The following is a 15,471-nucleotide window of genomic DNA, read 5'->3' as shown; positions in this document are numbered from 1 at the left end:
AGTGGGTCAAAGTTTGCTTAAGAGAGGTTGGAGAGGTTCTGGAAATTGTTGTGTTTGTTGTTGCCCAGAAACTGTTGATCACATTTTCTTTAGATGTCATCTTGCCAAGCTTATTTGGAGTGTTATCAAGGAAATCTGGCAGTTGGGTAGACTACCTAGCTCCTTATCTGATCTGTGTTGTGAATGGCTACAAGGCAAGGGGCCTTTGCTTGCTCATGTTCATTTTTGCAGGTTTTGGGTGGGCTCTCTAGACTTCTAGGAACAAGATGGCAATCGAGAAAAGCTTCCCTAAGACGCCAACTGATGTTTATAATGCAATTTCATTGATGCGGAAGTGGAGCGCTCTTCTTAAGGAGGAGGACAAGGAATGATATCTTCAAGTGAAGGAGCAGATTCTGGGATGGCTGAAAGCCTTCAGGCCTAGCAGTGTAGTACCTACGGATGTCATTGACATAAGTGCTAGGAGCTTGTTCTTTCTTTTGAACATTCATGTAGCTGGCAACCCCAGGAGATGGTTGTATCAAACTATGCTTTCTTAAAAGCAGAGGTAAAACTCGTTTTAAAAAAAAGTATGAATGCCTTTAGATGGGAAAGGTACCTGCACGCGAAAGGTCTGGACTCTGGAGTCATTGGATAAAGAAGAGATGACCCGGATGGAGGCTACGTTGCGTTGTGACTTATAGGAGGTGAATCTGTGACTCTATCCCCAACCAAGAGGACGCACTCCAGTTGTGCAAATCCACGAAGGTCGGCTTGCGTGTCTGTTGACCTCGACTATGTCTGTGGATCGCCATAGCGGTCCACACTAAGGTGATGGGACATTATTTTGTTCTTGTTGGAACGCGCAGAATTGATCTCAGTATTACATAAAAATACGTAATCTTATCGGCTTATAAGTCAACCCTACCAATTATCACTACTCCACAAACTTTACTGGAGGCGGACGTTTTCGGTTTCCCGCGGCGGGCAAAGCCGTCCACCGCGACCTAGAGGCCACGGGCGGCTTTGCCCGCCGCGGTTAAGCCACGATTTACCGTGGCCTCTAGGCCGCGGCGGACGGCTTTGCCCGCTGCGGTTAACCGATTTACCGTGGCGAACGGTGTAACGTGCCCGCCGCGGTAAATATACTTTTACCACGGCGGGCACGTTACACCGCCCGTCGCGGTAAATTATTTTACCGCGGCGGACACCTTTTGTGACCCGCCGCGGTTATGTTCATTAGCCGTGGCGGGCTTTATTATTTGCCTGCCTTGGTAAATTATTTTCTGAATTAAAAAAAATACAGCAGGCATATAAATTCAAATTCAAATCACATCCAGATTTCACAGATTAAACTTAAAAAGTATGCAGGCATTACACATGAGATAATATACATATATATACATTCACTTAGTCGTTCTTGTCATCGTTAATTCATTACATTTACATATTAAAGTCGTTATACATGCGCTAAGGAGTAATCCTGCGGACGCATCATCGTGGGCCATTTCCTCAGCCTCTCATACTCTGGTAAAATCGCTAGCGGGCTATTCTCATTGAAGAACGTGCCTCTTCAAGCACACATTTGTCTAAGACAAACTTATATATGTCCGCCTTTGTCTGCTTGAAGGAGTGTTGGGTGCTCTGTACGTCTCTCCACCAGTTCAATCCATTCTTGAGCACCCTCCAACTGCTGCTGTACTGCTTGCACGCCCTCAGGAACTCACAGGTGTAGAAGCCACAGGTTTGTGATCCTACCGGTTGTTTGGCATACTGCATGATCGATACACAAGCATTACAACACAGGCATTAGAACGCATATGAACAGAAAGCACAATTAAACCTTTCAAATACTTACCGGAAAGTTGCGTCTGATTTTGATGCGATTCTTATGCTTAGCCTTAAAATTCTCTGTTCTTTGATCATAGCATTCAGGATCCTTCACGTACTCCTTATAAGCGCTATACGAAATATGCTAGTATTAGGCAGGGCATTAGAACGCATATGAGAAGACAGTTCAGTCACTTACACTCTGAGGCAATCTTCAAATGCCTTGTACCCTTTTAAGTTTGGCACTGTCAACGAATCAAATATGCAGGCCCTGCCATCCTGAGGGTAGATGATAAATGCAACCCAGTGACCCTCGAGGCCTTGGCTGCGCCATTGAAACAAAATATAGGTTACGACGAGAAATAATAATACTAGCTAGCTACCCACTTATCTCTACAGGCATGTCTTCGACTTACCCAAAGTGGTAGGCAGCTAGGATACACCCATTTCCCCTGATCTTCTTCATTGCTCCTAGTATGTACCTTGAAATGTTCAACTTCTCATTGTCCATCAGTTTCTTCCTGTGCGCCTCTCTCTGTCGCTTGGTCAAGTCTTTCATGGTTGGATGATTGTCATCTAGGTGGTAACCAATGATGATTCTTTGAGCAATATGCATTGGAGATAGATAGATAACATCAAGTTTTAGTTCCTTGGATATATAGGCCATCAACCTGCAAGGACAAGCCATCATGGCATATATAAGTAGTCTTGACCAATTCAAAGGCAGGTGATATGTGAAACTCGCAATTCATCACTTACATAGAGAACAAGGTGACTTGGGCGATGTCAAGGTCTTGTTCCTGTAGTAGTCTGTACATGTTGTGGAAAACCATGGGGAGTTCTACATCATTGCCGGGCAAGTGGAAGTACTCCGCCACAACCTTGACTAGAAAACCATGCAGGCCAGCTTTTACCGCTTCCATGTACTAGAGATGAAACCTCCTTGTCTCCCACCTTTCCTCGTCGACGAGCTGGGCCATGGTTATCATGAACTTCCCATGCTCGTAATGGCTGGGGCAGTCATCCGATTCAGGAAATAGATGGAAAGGTGATCTCGACCTGGGATAGAAATGTTAGTACCATATTATGGAAAAGAAAAGTTATTAGCAAATTATGCTCGCCGCTACCATACCTTTCGAACTCAAGTGAGTATGTGAGCTGCCCTTGGTCGCCTTTAGTCTTCGCCAGCGGTGGAGGACAGTGGCTTGTGCTCGCAATGGCAGCAAGTGGTGTCTTTGCCCCTGGTTCCTCCGTGCCTCCCGGTCCTTTGCTCGTGCCCTTAGACGGACTGCCGGGAGGTGGAGGTGGACTTGTTGTTGGAGGAGGAGAACGAGGGTGAGGGCTTGTTCCTCGGGGTGAGTTCCTTCCCTTGTCATCCCCGCCATTGCCTTCGTCATCGCCATCGCCGTGATCTAGATCATCGGGGGGACAAGATCCGACAACGGATGGTTGTGATGCTGGTGTCGCCGTCGGTGTAGAAGTCGGCGTCGAGAGAATGATCTCTATGTCGTCCTTGTTCCACAGGACTTCGGAACCCATGGCAGCTCCAAAGATCGTTACCCCTTCTGTAGTTGGATATTCCATTTCAAATTCTTCGTATTCGGTCGCATACCATGTAAGTATCATGGTAGCATAGTTGACAGGGATCTGGTCTTGGTTGAAATCTTTGATATCTTCTTTGGGGTGCATGTAACCCTCACCCACGGTCAACTTTTTCGCCCTGCCGAACAGGATCGTGAGGTGGACGCGCATGGGTTCCTGGATGTCGTCGATGGGGTGCCTTGGGCGATCCTCGATCATCGACAGTGGCTGCCCTTGTGTCTGCCCTTGTGGAACTTAAGGCACGGCCATGCTAGCCTGGCGAAGCATCTGTGACCTCATCGACACCATATCTGGGTCATTGCTCGTGAAGGCTTCTTTTATGGACTGGCTGATCATTTCGGCCACGCCTTGATCATAGCCCTTCTGAAAGATGCCCTCCTTGTACCTCTGCCTTGACCGGTATGTGGCAGTGTCGGATTGCCATGACTCCACTGAGTTCCAGCTCATCTTTGACGACATGCCACGGACGCGGCCACGATGCTCGAGGGTTCCCAGCGCCAGGGTCAGCAAGTCCTAGCCCCTGTGAACCTCAAAGCTGTCCTTGGATTTAGCAGCCTCGATGAGAGCCCTCTCCACCTCCTCGAACTTGGGCTCATTGAACTTGCTCGCGCCCTCCTTGAGCTTCTTCGGCTTGCGGGCATAGATGAAGCCCTTAGCCCTCAAGTCTACACCGTCGTACGGATCGGGAAGCCCGGCGGCAGCTCTAGCCCTTTCTTCCTCCCGCCACTGGGGCCTCTTACCAGCAAACCCAGTCATGCCCAAGTGGTGGGGGTGCAGGTTCTTTTTCTCGAGTGTGCTGAACTTGGCGCTCTTTGCCTTTGCTTCTTCTCTTGTTCTTTGTTTGCAGAACTCTTCCTAGTGATGTTCCTTCACCATAGTGTATTTGACACAGGGTGACTTGCCTAGCTTTAGGTAGTACCTGGTCAGCATGGACTTGAAGTTTCTAAAGGCTCTTCCTGCCACGTGCATGACCCACTCCCTGCACTTGTTTAGATCGGCGTCCTCGGGATAATGGAAGCTCCTCGTCACCTCACATTAGATATGTGTCTTATAGTTGACCGGGACATTGTTCCACTCCTCCCAAGTGATCTCCACCTTGTCCTTGACTATACATGCCACCTGGTTGCTGAACTTGGCAAGGACCGTGGGTGGCGACAACGGGTTTCCCTCTGGTCCCACCTCATGGATCACATGGACTTCATCATGGGTTTCCCTCCGGTGCCTCCTGTGTTCCCCCCTCCTCGGCTTTGTCCTCTGCCCCCTAGACTTGCCTGAAGTGGTTGGAGATGGAACGGGGTGTTCTTTGTCCCTGACTTGTTCCTCCTCGAAATTCAATTCTCGAGGCACCATCGGCATCTGTTCAGGGTTTGGAGACCGTGCACTTTCAACTTTGTCATCCCTCGGTTGGTAGGTCGGATCATCTTCCTCCTCTGTACGATGTTTCTTTGTTGGCCTCGGGGTCACGGACACTTGGCTCTCGAGGCTAGTTGATGATGATGCACTAGGGGTAGGGTCGCGCCATTCGCTTATCGGTTCCTCCGCCATTGGAAAGCTACAATGAATACATATTTCAGTTGTATAGACACAGTTATAGAGTAGTAAAGTAGAGTAGTACTAGAGTAGTAAAGTAGAGTAGTACTAGAGTAGTAAAGTAGTAGTAGTTGGCTCAGATTTGCCCCATTGTCATCACATCGCTTTTAAACTGGTTGCTTGTATCTGGTATACAAGCCATCCTAGTTTAGCGAGGGCACTCGATCATCATCGCCACTGCCTCAGCATAAAAGGGTTCACATCATTGCATATGCCATTGCCTCAGCTTAGAAGTGTGAAAAGAATCATCATTGCAAATACCAAACAAAAGCCATCAAGATAGTTTCTATAGTAGAAGGACACTGAGCACTCAAACTGAGCACACAGTGGTAGGGCTAAGTCTTCGACCATCAAACTGAGCACTCACACTGTTGTAGAAGGAAGCAAGGGAATGCAAAATCGCATCATAGGCATCATAACCTATTAGAGGCATCATAGGCAGTGGTATTGCTCAGCATTGAAGTCTGGCATCACAGGCAACAACAGAAATCCAAAAATTGACACTGCCAAAAATAGCATTGAAGTCTAGCATCACAACTAGGCAGCAATACAAATCCAAAAATAGGGTTAGATACAAGCCCACTTGATCTCATCACCAAAAATAGGATAAAATAGCATCACATCACAATATAGTATTATAGAGAGATAGGGGTAGTAGTAGGGACAGGGGAGGATCTTTATTCACCGGTGATGCTGTCGTCGTCGGCATCGAAGAGCTCACTCCAGATGCACCGCCACTCGCACCAACTCTTTCGCCGTAAAATGTCCAGACTGTGTAGCCCTCGACGAAACCATACATGATCAAATGAGTTTGCCCCTCGCTGTCTTGGTGGGCTTTCAGGTTCTTGCAACGAGAACATGGACATATGGTTGTCATCCGCTTCAGTCTCTCACGGTGAGCTTTACCAGCAGCAATAAACTTCCTTAATTCAAAGAGGTATCGCGGATCATTCACTCTATCGATCCGGTACATCCATTCCGACCTATCCATCATACCTGCGAACATTATCTGTCACAATCAACAAATAAAGAAGAATTAGGAGAAATTGATGATTTTTACGTCCAAAATCATGAAAAAGAGAGAAAATGACGATGTGAAAGATGAAGCATGCATCTATGATGAATCTAAAGTTAAAGAAATACATGACATCATTTTTTCCATTAAAATTGATCTAGATCTAGATCTAGATCTAGATCTAGAGAGAACTCTAGGTGATGGAAATAGAGAGAGAGGATGGAAGGAGAGAGGGAGAGCCTTTATGAACCTCTTATGATGTCCTCCTCCCTCAAATCCAAGCCCTTCAACTCAAATCAAAAGTTTTCTCAAATTTTAGGGCGAAGCCTCCCCCCTGAGTTTGAGAGAGGAAGACCCGTGGAGAAGATGAAGGGGTGGTGCTGTGTATTTGTACATGCTTTACCGCAGTGGGCAAGATAAAGCGCCCGCCTCGGTAAATCAACTCTTTACCGCGGTGGACAGTTTAAAGAGCCCGCCACGGTAAATCGTATCAACCCCGGCGGGCGATTCATACCGCCCGCCGCGGTAAATAACGATTTCCTGTGGCGGGCAAGTAAGGTGGCCCGCCACGGTAAACCCTTTTCCCGCAGCGGGCGCCTCGGTGGCTAGCCTCGCTGGCCGGCCACCGGTTAACCGTGGAGGGCAAACGAGGTGCCCGCCACGGAGCCCATTTTGGCCACGCTGCGCAAATTGATTGCTGTAGTAGTGTATAACCAACATGAACATTGATGTACTCTTATTTTTTTAAGGCCGTTTTGTGTATATTTGTCCATCGTTTATACCGTGTAGTCCTTAACAACTGTTTCACAATGATGAATCCATACTGTGTAGTTCTTAATAAATCCTCGCATAATCAAATGTGATATGATGATAGTCACATCTTTCCATGCAAGATGGTTTTTGCAATCACTACATGGATAAATAATTTCAGTATTGAATCACAAAAAAAAAAATTAAGTATTATTATGCGTCCACATTGCATGCTTCTCTGCGGCTTCAAGAAATTTATCCACTTCAATACAGAAATCTGGCTCCCACCTTTTTGTACCATCCATCCAAGAGTTCTCGTAGTCCATCTTTTAGAACAACAATCAAAGAAAAAAAGTTAAAGGACAATATTCAGATATATATACAGGAATGTTTATTTCTCCACTTTGTTGATTACAATAAACAATTTTGATTATAACAACAATTAATATTTTACCCACTATCCTTCGTGCAAACTTAATCCCTTTTGTCAAACAAAAATTAATAAGAATGTAATTAGTAAAAAAACCAAACCCTAGTTCTAGATTTAGATGTAGATCAAATATCCATAAAACTAACTAATATTTCACTAAAATCAAGGAAGGACTAAATAAGGGTACCATTTGCTTCATAAATGGCTCAAGCACCATAGAAGAGAGAGAAAAATAAAACTCTAATTAAGCACCAACCCACCACTAAAACTTCAAAAAAAAATGTTTGGAATAGTATTTTGTTACCTTCTACAACCTCTCCACCAAATGAATTGAAATCAAAATCTTCCACCCTTAAAAGAGCAATTTTTAGGAGATGCCCGAGGCCTCCCTTCCTTTTCTTCTCAGGTAAGAGGGACTTACTCGAGGAGGAAGAAGGGGACTGCAATCCTTACTTTAGGGGCGACTGGTGAGTGAGTTGCCCCTACAAATTGATCCATTTCTACCAGCCGCCTCTACTGATGAATTTCTAGGGCAGTTGGTTTAGTGGGTCCTGAGCATACCACTGTAGGGGCGGCTGAGTGAGCCGCCCCCTACTAAAAAAGGAAGCTGTTGCTATAAATCATTCCTATAGTAGTGGAAGAAACTCATGATACTTCAACATACTCCTGGTACTGCATCTATGCAACTCCTATCTAGGAGCCTCACTTGATTATGTGAACCACAATAAGATTACCCTCAATATTTCACCACCATCTGATGTGCACAGATTTAGTTTTGGAAACAAAAAAAGTTCACATCAGATGGCATCTATGCAACTCCTATCTAGGAGCCTCACTTAATTGTTGTATACTTTGCTTCATGATTGGGCACTGCCATCTCTTTACCATCACTCTTTTTTTTTTTCTAAATGAGGGCAAGAGATTTGCCGTATTTTTATTAGAAGAGAAAAAGACAAATACAAAAGGTCACGAGGTGACCGCAACCCATACCACTTACAACCAATGAACACGATCATTTGTAAAAACAACCATCCGGTACAACCTTAGCCCAAAGAAAATAAAACAAACCGAGGAGGAAACACTCAAAGAGCCAAAAAGAGATCAAAGCGACTAAGGAATTAAACATCGCTAGCTGAGGTCGACTTTGCAATGTGAAATTGTTCAATCGATTCTTTGATCAACATTGCCACCTCTTCCGTAGTCGGCTCTTTTGCTGAAAAATTCTTCTATTTCGCTCATTCTAGACATTCCACTATAAGTAGATTACTAAGCCATCAGAGTCTTTACAAACTAATTTGTCCACTTAGCCTCAGAGCGCTTCTACCAAGAAAAATGGAGCCACCAGAAGGGACAGTATGTAGGGCATGCAAGTCTCCCCGCATAATGATCTTATCCTAGTCCTGCTCGGTGAAAGACCAATCTTTGCATAAGTATGTAGCTGTTGCAGGCTGCAGGTAACACAACCTGCAAATGGAATTCTCTATCCATCCCTTCTTGAATAGGTTGTCTACGGTTAGGATTTTTTGTGGAGGGTCCATGCAAAGAACCAGCATTTAGTCTCAGTTTTTGCTCTCTGGATTGGGTTGATCTTGAGCTTGTTTGTATCCCCAATAAATTGAATTAGATAATAAGCACTCTTATTTGTGTATTTTCCGTCTGAGGTCCAGCCCAAATGATTCCGTCTTCTCTCCCGGACTCTCTATGGGTATCAATGATTGCATAATATAGTTTGACAAATTTGTATGTCTCTGTCTGTGTTGTAATCAGGCAGACATGTCTAATCCATCTATTGTCAGTCAAAGCTTGTTGCACAGTCTAAGTTTTCCCTACGAACTTTGTGGAATAGAGCCAGAGCGATGATCCTAGGCTCTGAGCCCTCAATCCAGTTGGACTACCAAAACATGGTTTTACCCTTTTCCAGCTCTGATGATTTTTGATGCGTGAAACATGATCTCTGTCCGTGGTATTGCAAGGAATGTCGAGGCCCGACCATGCTCTATCCCCCCACCCCCCCACCCCCCCACCCCTTTGGTTTGCAAGTAGTCATCCAACGCACCAAGCAATGGCCATAGCTAACCTTTTCTGGCTCATCTTCTTTCTAGAGGAATGCATGTCTTATCCTATATATCAATCTTGTTTATGAGCCACTTTTGTGCTTGAAAAACAGTCAACTGGTAGATCGGTTGGGAATTAATTTTACCATCACTCTCAAAACTTACATATATATCAGGGTGATCGAGGGTCTGATTACTTGATGGCCAATTTTTTATTACTGGGAAAGTCAAATTTCTTTTTACATTCATTTGGTTTTTGGACTCGCTAGCATCGCGTCCAGACGGTGCCCACACAGGGAGAGAGCGGGCACCTAGCGCGTCCGGCTCGCGTGCGAGCACACCAGCAGTGGGCCCGTGTCGCCTTGGACATCACCCGTGCTGCCCGAATGTCGCCTGTGCCGCTGGCCGCTTCCCATGTGCAACACCTAATCTACTTTTGAAATATCCTGATGCAACAGTTACAACATACAAAAAAAAAGACCGACGAATGCAATATAAAAAAGACAGATGAAATACTTGAAACAAGTGTCTGAAACATTTGCGAAAACGTCTGAAATATATTTTAAAACCATTGCAAAATATGCAACATCCAGATGAAACACTTGTTAACATACGTATGAAACACCTAAAAACATATGCTTGCAACATGTATGTATATGCAACATTGAGATCTACTTTTGCAACATCCAGATAAAACACTTGCAACATGTATTTGGAACATATGAAACATTTAGAACATACACTTGAAACATACGGATTACAACATGTGCAATATCCCAATCTACTTTTGCAACATCGATACACAACACTTGCAACATATCTCTGAAGCATCTGAAACACTTGAAACATACTCTTTCAATATGCGCTAGTCAAGGGGATGTCAACGGCCTAGCATACACCGAGGCGCAAGTCTCCCCTTCCTATCGACGTACGAGGTTGATGGGGGCGCAAGCGCAGGCCTCCTAGGCACACGCGCATGCCTCCCTAGCCTCCCCTTGCGCGATGGGCGAGCTGGATGGTGGCGCGGACCGCAGAGCATCCAGGGTTGGGGCATGCGAGCATTCTGAGATGGGTGCGGGTGCAGCGCCGCCGCGCTAGAGAAGGCCGGGCGGGCAGGTGCGCTGCGGCGAGCGGCCCTGCGCAGCTGTGCTGGAGAAGACGAGCGATTTTTTTAGGGAGATACAGGGGTGGAGTGTGGGCGTGCTCTGAAGCAGCGAGCTGAGTGCAGGTGCGGCGGCCGCACCCTATCATTGCCTTTTGGTTTTCTACCGAAGTTTGCCAACATCTCATATTTGGCTAATCACATATATTTAGCAAATATATTTGTCCAAGCTTTGGCAATTTTGACTTGTCAAATCTACGGTAAAGCAAACTTTGGTAATAAATACAAGCAGGTCCCGAATATTCATATGTCTACGTCAAATTTTCTTGCCGTAGGATGACATCTATGAACTTAACTTTTTAAAAGAGTGAATATAATTTTTTTTATGTTCTTAATAGCAAATTAGGATGAACTCCGGTGAACATATATACGTTACGTGAAACAGGGGCTTCCCGCTCATATATATGTCGCTTTTCCAGCCGTCGCATGGTGGTGGAGTAGTCTGGTTATTTGCTTCATCGGCAAGCTAAATCAAACGCTTTGCTTAATACTGCACACTTGCAGACTGTTGGTTGATTTGCCTGCTGAACTTGGTGGAAACCTGCCCATGCTACATACCCTTCATTTGACTCTCCGACTGGAAACGGATGTTAGTATTTTCTGTTAGGGAGTTTCATTTGGGTTTCTTATGCAATTTAATCGATTGGCACATATATGTATTTTTGAACATGTGTCAATGTTTTTAAAAAGAAAGAAGAATTGAGTTTTATGGGCTATTGGCTCGATTTCTATGAGTTATGAAATTAAATATTTATAAAATACTAGAATGAAACTATGCATTGGGTTGTTTCATTTATTTTTTTATTTTTTATCTAATATGGTATTTTTAGAAACAATGCAATAAAACTCTTCTCTGAGAATGGTCTAATTATTCTAGCGGAGTACTCCCTCGGTTCTTTTTTTAAGTGTTGTTCACACATATCCATGAGTCAAAAGTACCCAACTTAACCAAATATACACAAGAGATTACTAATATTTATAATACATAGTAAGTACTATTAGATTAATTTTTAGATAAATTTTTATAATACACTTATTTAGAGATATAAATGTTAAAATTAAGAAAGTTTGATCAGCACCAAAGCCTAGATGACATTTAAAAAGGGACAGGAGGAAGTACGTGACATGCATGTCATGTCAAAATAGCTTACCATTTTGCTTGGTCAGTCTCAAAGACTAATGAATGGTTTATAGTACCTTAGAACGAGGCTCTAGTACAGTGCGCGCGTGTTTACAGGAGCGTCGAGTGTACGTACGTCTACACATATGAGCCCCTAATGCGTCTGTATCGTGTTTTGAAAGAAAGCTTAAGATTTTTTTTTCCAAAAAGAATTCATAATTAAAGTTAGTCAGCTTGTTAGCTCTCCTTATAAGCATAAAGACGACTAGTCGGATTCAAGCTTTTTACTATACAGCAGTGTATAACATGGTGGCGTGAAGTGTATTTCACACCCGTTTAGGAAAAAGACAAGGCAACTTACTCCTTTGTTTCTCTCTACGCAGATAACATCATACTCCGATCCCTCGGTATATATATAATTCTAACAAAGTACCATGTTAAAATATAGCAAACTTTAGAGACACACTAATAAGAAACGCACCTAAATTATATTGTTTCTCGGATAGAGGTAGTATTAATGTGCAACACATTATCTAAAAAGAAGTATTAATGCACAACATGATGCCGTTCAATTCGCGTCAGTTCATTTGACCGAGATGGGTAGCTTGTGATGTGGAAAAAGGCATTAATCAAGGTCATATTGTTGGTAAGAGGACCATGCATGATGCATGTATAGAGGGTCCTCTCGCATCAACTTGGCATGCGTTATAATTTGAGATCCAGATTGCATACACTAATACTTTTTGGGGGAAGAGCATGCAATAATAATTAAGCATTTCTCCTATATTTCAGGTGCCTGAATTTTAAGATGATTTCAGACAACACTCTTACACCACCAATTAGTACATATAAAAAAGTTTTTTTGTAGTACTGACTGATGCACGGGTGAAAATGGAACAAGGACACAAGGAGAGTACCGACCGGCAAGCGCCATCTAACTCTGAAGCGCTGCCTGAATTGCTTCTTCAGAGCACCGAGGTCGCCTGCCACGACGGGGCTTGTGCTTGCTGACTCTCTAGGTTTCTCTAACTAAAGTCATCGTCCTGCGGAACTTATTTTTCAAAGCACCGATTCAGAATTTTTCATCTGGAATCTTGGCGTGAGCAACGGCCATAAGATGAGCGAGTGTGCCGCTATGCTAGCATGCATGCCACTATTTCACTCACTACGCAGCTAGCGCGTGTAGCCAAGCTCGATTGGTCTTGTCTTCGAGATGAAGACGAACACTTACGTTCAAAAAAAAGAGATGAAGATGAACACCACTAGGGGTTTCTTGACTTTCTTGTGCGGGGTAGCTACCGCCGCGGCCTGCTTCGGCCTGCTCCTGCTGCATGTTCCGTGCCCCCGCAGCGTCTTGCCGGCAGAGCAAGAGCTCATCTTGGGTAGGAGTACTAACAGAACACACGCTGATCCCAGCACCAAAAAACCTGCCATGGTATGTGCACATTTGTCTCCAAAATTTATTCCGATCCTGTGTTACGTTCATCTCCAATCGGTCGATCATCTACACTGGATTCATTACCTTCATAGGTTTAATCAATTACCTTCTTTTATTTTTCTCTTAATAAACAGACCTCTGCTCCAGCTCCAGGTGATGAGAAGCTCCTGGAGCTGCTGCGGCGAGCGTCCATGGACGACCTTGACAAGACCGTCATACTAACCTTCGCGAGCCAAGCATGGACGGCGCCGGGGTCGCTCCTGGACCTCCTCCTCGAGAGCTTCCGCCAGGGCGTGGGCACGGAGCCCCTGCTGAAGCACCTGGTCATCATCGCCGACGGCGCCAAGGCATACGAGCAGTGCCAGCGCGTGCACCCGCTCTGCTACCACCTGCAACTGGAACCCGGCGGCGTCGACTACGTGGCGCAGCAGTCGTACATGGCCAAGGGTTACCTCGAGATCGTGTGGCGCAAGTTCCTGTCCCAGGCCCGGGTCCTCCAGCTCGGCTACAGCTTCGTCTTCACCGACATGGACATCATCTGGCTGCGGAACCCGCTGCTGCGCATCCCCATCGGCGTGGACCTGGCCATGTCGTGCGACAGGTACTACGGTAACCCCTACGACCTCGACAAGTGGGCCAACTCCGGGTTCATGTACATCAAGGCGAGCGCCAGGATGGTGGCGTTCTACGAGAGCTGGTACGAGGCGCGGCTGTCCTATCCGCGCACGCACGAGCAGTTCGTGTTCCAGAGGGTGAAGGACACGCTGCCGGCGAAGCACGGCATACGGGTGCAGTTCGTCGAAACGGCGTACCTCACCGGGTTCTGCCAGCTCAGAAAAGATTTTAACAAGGTGTGCACGGTGCATGCTAACTGCCTCGTGGGGCTCAAGTCCAAGCTGGAGAAGCTCACGGAAGTCTTCAACGAGTGGAAGGAGTTCAAGAAGAAGGCTGGTTTGCTAGGCAGCAACACTACCACTGCCCTAACTCACTGAACAATTAACACCTTCAGTGGCAGATTCATGAAAAACATAGTAGTTTAAATACATTCTCGTTAATTAAAACATAGATGAATAATTTAAAATACAGCATGAGCATAAGATGTAATTTTTCAATACCAAACTAATAGTTCATGTGTGACGCCACTTATTCTTCATGAGGAACAATGTAAACTACTAGATAGGCATGCAAGCTTCACTGCGCTGCTGTTCTGCCGGCTTTGCCGCACACGCTGATGATGACCGATAGCGGTGAGCTGCGTGTTGTGCGCGAGAGAGAATGGAAGAGAAGGCACGGACCAAATGGTCGGCTGATGATTTCACCAACAGGTAACGTGACCGCCTCATCCCCACGTGAAATAGAAGCAAGACCAACACCATATGTCCCTCTTCCATTCAGTTTTAGAGGTAGAGTGCTACGAAGACGCCGATCCTCCGGCAGTTATAGATTTACTAGAGGAGGTGGATATTTGGTTTGAACTAAAATCATAAACATTAGGTAAACTTATTAGTAACACAAGACAACTCTAATTTCTACTCTTGCTAAGCTAGGTGAAGGTTTGCAACCCAGGGTGAGATGCTAAGGGCATGTTTGGTTCCTTGTATCTGTCCCGGCCTGGCCCCCGGGATGCAGTTTTTGAGCGTTTGGATGCCTGGATGGGGTCGTCGGCTTGACCCTCGGCATGAAAGGTGCTCCCCCGAGCCTTGCTGTCGGGATACGAAAATGGATTCTGCTTCTTGGCAGCCTAGATCACGCAGGACGCGAGTGAGGGCTGGATGGCTAGAAAAATTGGCTCTCTGCATGCAGCGGGAGATGCGGGCACGTGGGAGAAGCTAGGGTTACCGCCACCCCTTTCATGCCATCTGCGTTATATCCTCACCGCCGCCCCTCTACCTATTCCATCCCTTGCACTCGCCCTCTAGCTCTCCCCGCTTCCTCGTGTCTTCCTCTTCCTACTCGTCTAGGTCCTACTAGTGCTAGCAAGTGATGCATCCTCTCTTCCTCATGCTCTAGATCCACGGTGTTTGAAGCTCGATTCTATCGAAGGCTAACCTTTCTCTTCTCCCTCTCCATTTTCCGCAGGTTTGAGATTTGATTCGTCAGGGTTTCGTGGAAAAAAGAGCAGGTAACCTGTAATCCCTCGCAGATCTAGTGTTGCTCCCTTTCCCCCATCGGTTTTTTGGGGTCCTAATGTATATGAGCATTTGTAGGGTCTGATATGTGCTGTTGTGTCCTCCTATATGCCACGGCAGCAGCGCAAGCACGACACTGGTTGCTAGGCCAAGCTGGCCTGGGCATGGTGGCTACTGTGTCGAGTCGGGTTTGATCTGGGCCAAAAATCCATGCTTCGTACTAGATACCAACCACGGGCCTTATGTACAACTATACCCCACAAATCCGCTACCAATATATGCGTGGGCACCTAGCCGGAGCTGCAAGCTGATGAAACATGGAGAGAAACTACTTAATTCCTACACTAGCGAAGCCAAAAAGCCTACCTGCAC

At 45.6% G+C, this 15,471-nt stretch overlaps 1 protein-coding gene across 1 annotated transcript; it reads left to right on the top strand.

The window, feature by feature from the left end:
* The first annotated feature begins 12,778 nt into the window (after positions 1-12,778).
* Positions 12,779-13,962, top strand: LOC136482007 (uncharacterized protein At4g15970-like). The gene is made up of 2 exons (XM_066479265.1): positions 12,779-12,967; positions 13,105-13,962. Exons 1-2 carry the CDS (start codon positions 12,779-12,781, stop codon positions 13,960-13,962), a joined length of 1,047 nt encoding a protein of 348 aa, XP_066335362.1.
* The last annotated feature ends 1,509 nt before the right edge of the window (positions 13,963-15,471 follow it).

Source organism: Miscanthus floridulus, chromosome 9, assembly GCF_019320115.1.
Source record: "Miscanthus floridulus cultivar M001 chromosome 9, ASM1932011v1, whole genome shotgun sequence".
Taxonomy (NCBI): Eukaryota; Viridiplantae; Streptophyta; class Magnoliopsida; order Poales; family Poaceae; genus Miscanthus; species Miscanthus floridulus.
This window is presented reverse-complemented; position numbering and strand designations above follow the sequence as displayed.

What these genes read in the sequence shown, in the direction of transcription:
- LOC136482007 (XM_066479265.1), top strand. Translation starts at nt 12,779, where the DNA reads ATGAAGATGAACACCACTAGGGGTTTCTTGACTTTCTTGTGCGGGGTA. An exon ending in GCACCAAAAAACCTGCCATG is followed by an intron (nt 12,968 to 13,104) that starts GTATGTGCACAT and finishes CTTAATAAACAG; the next exon opens with ACCTCTGCTCCAGCTCCAGG.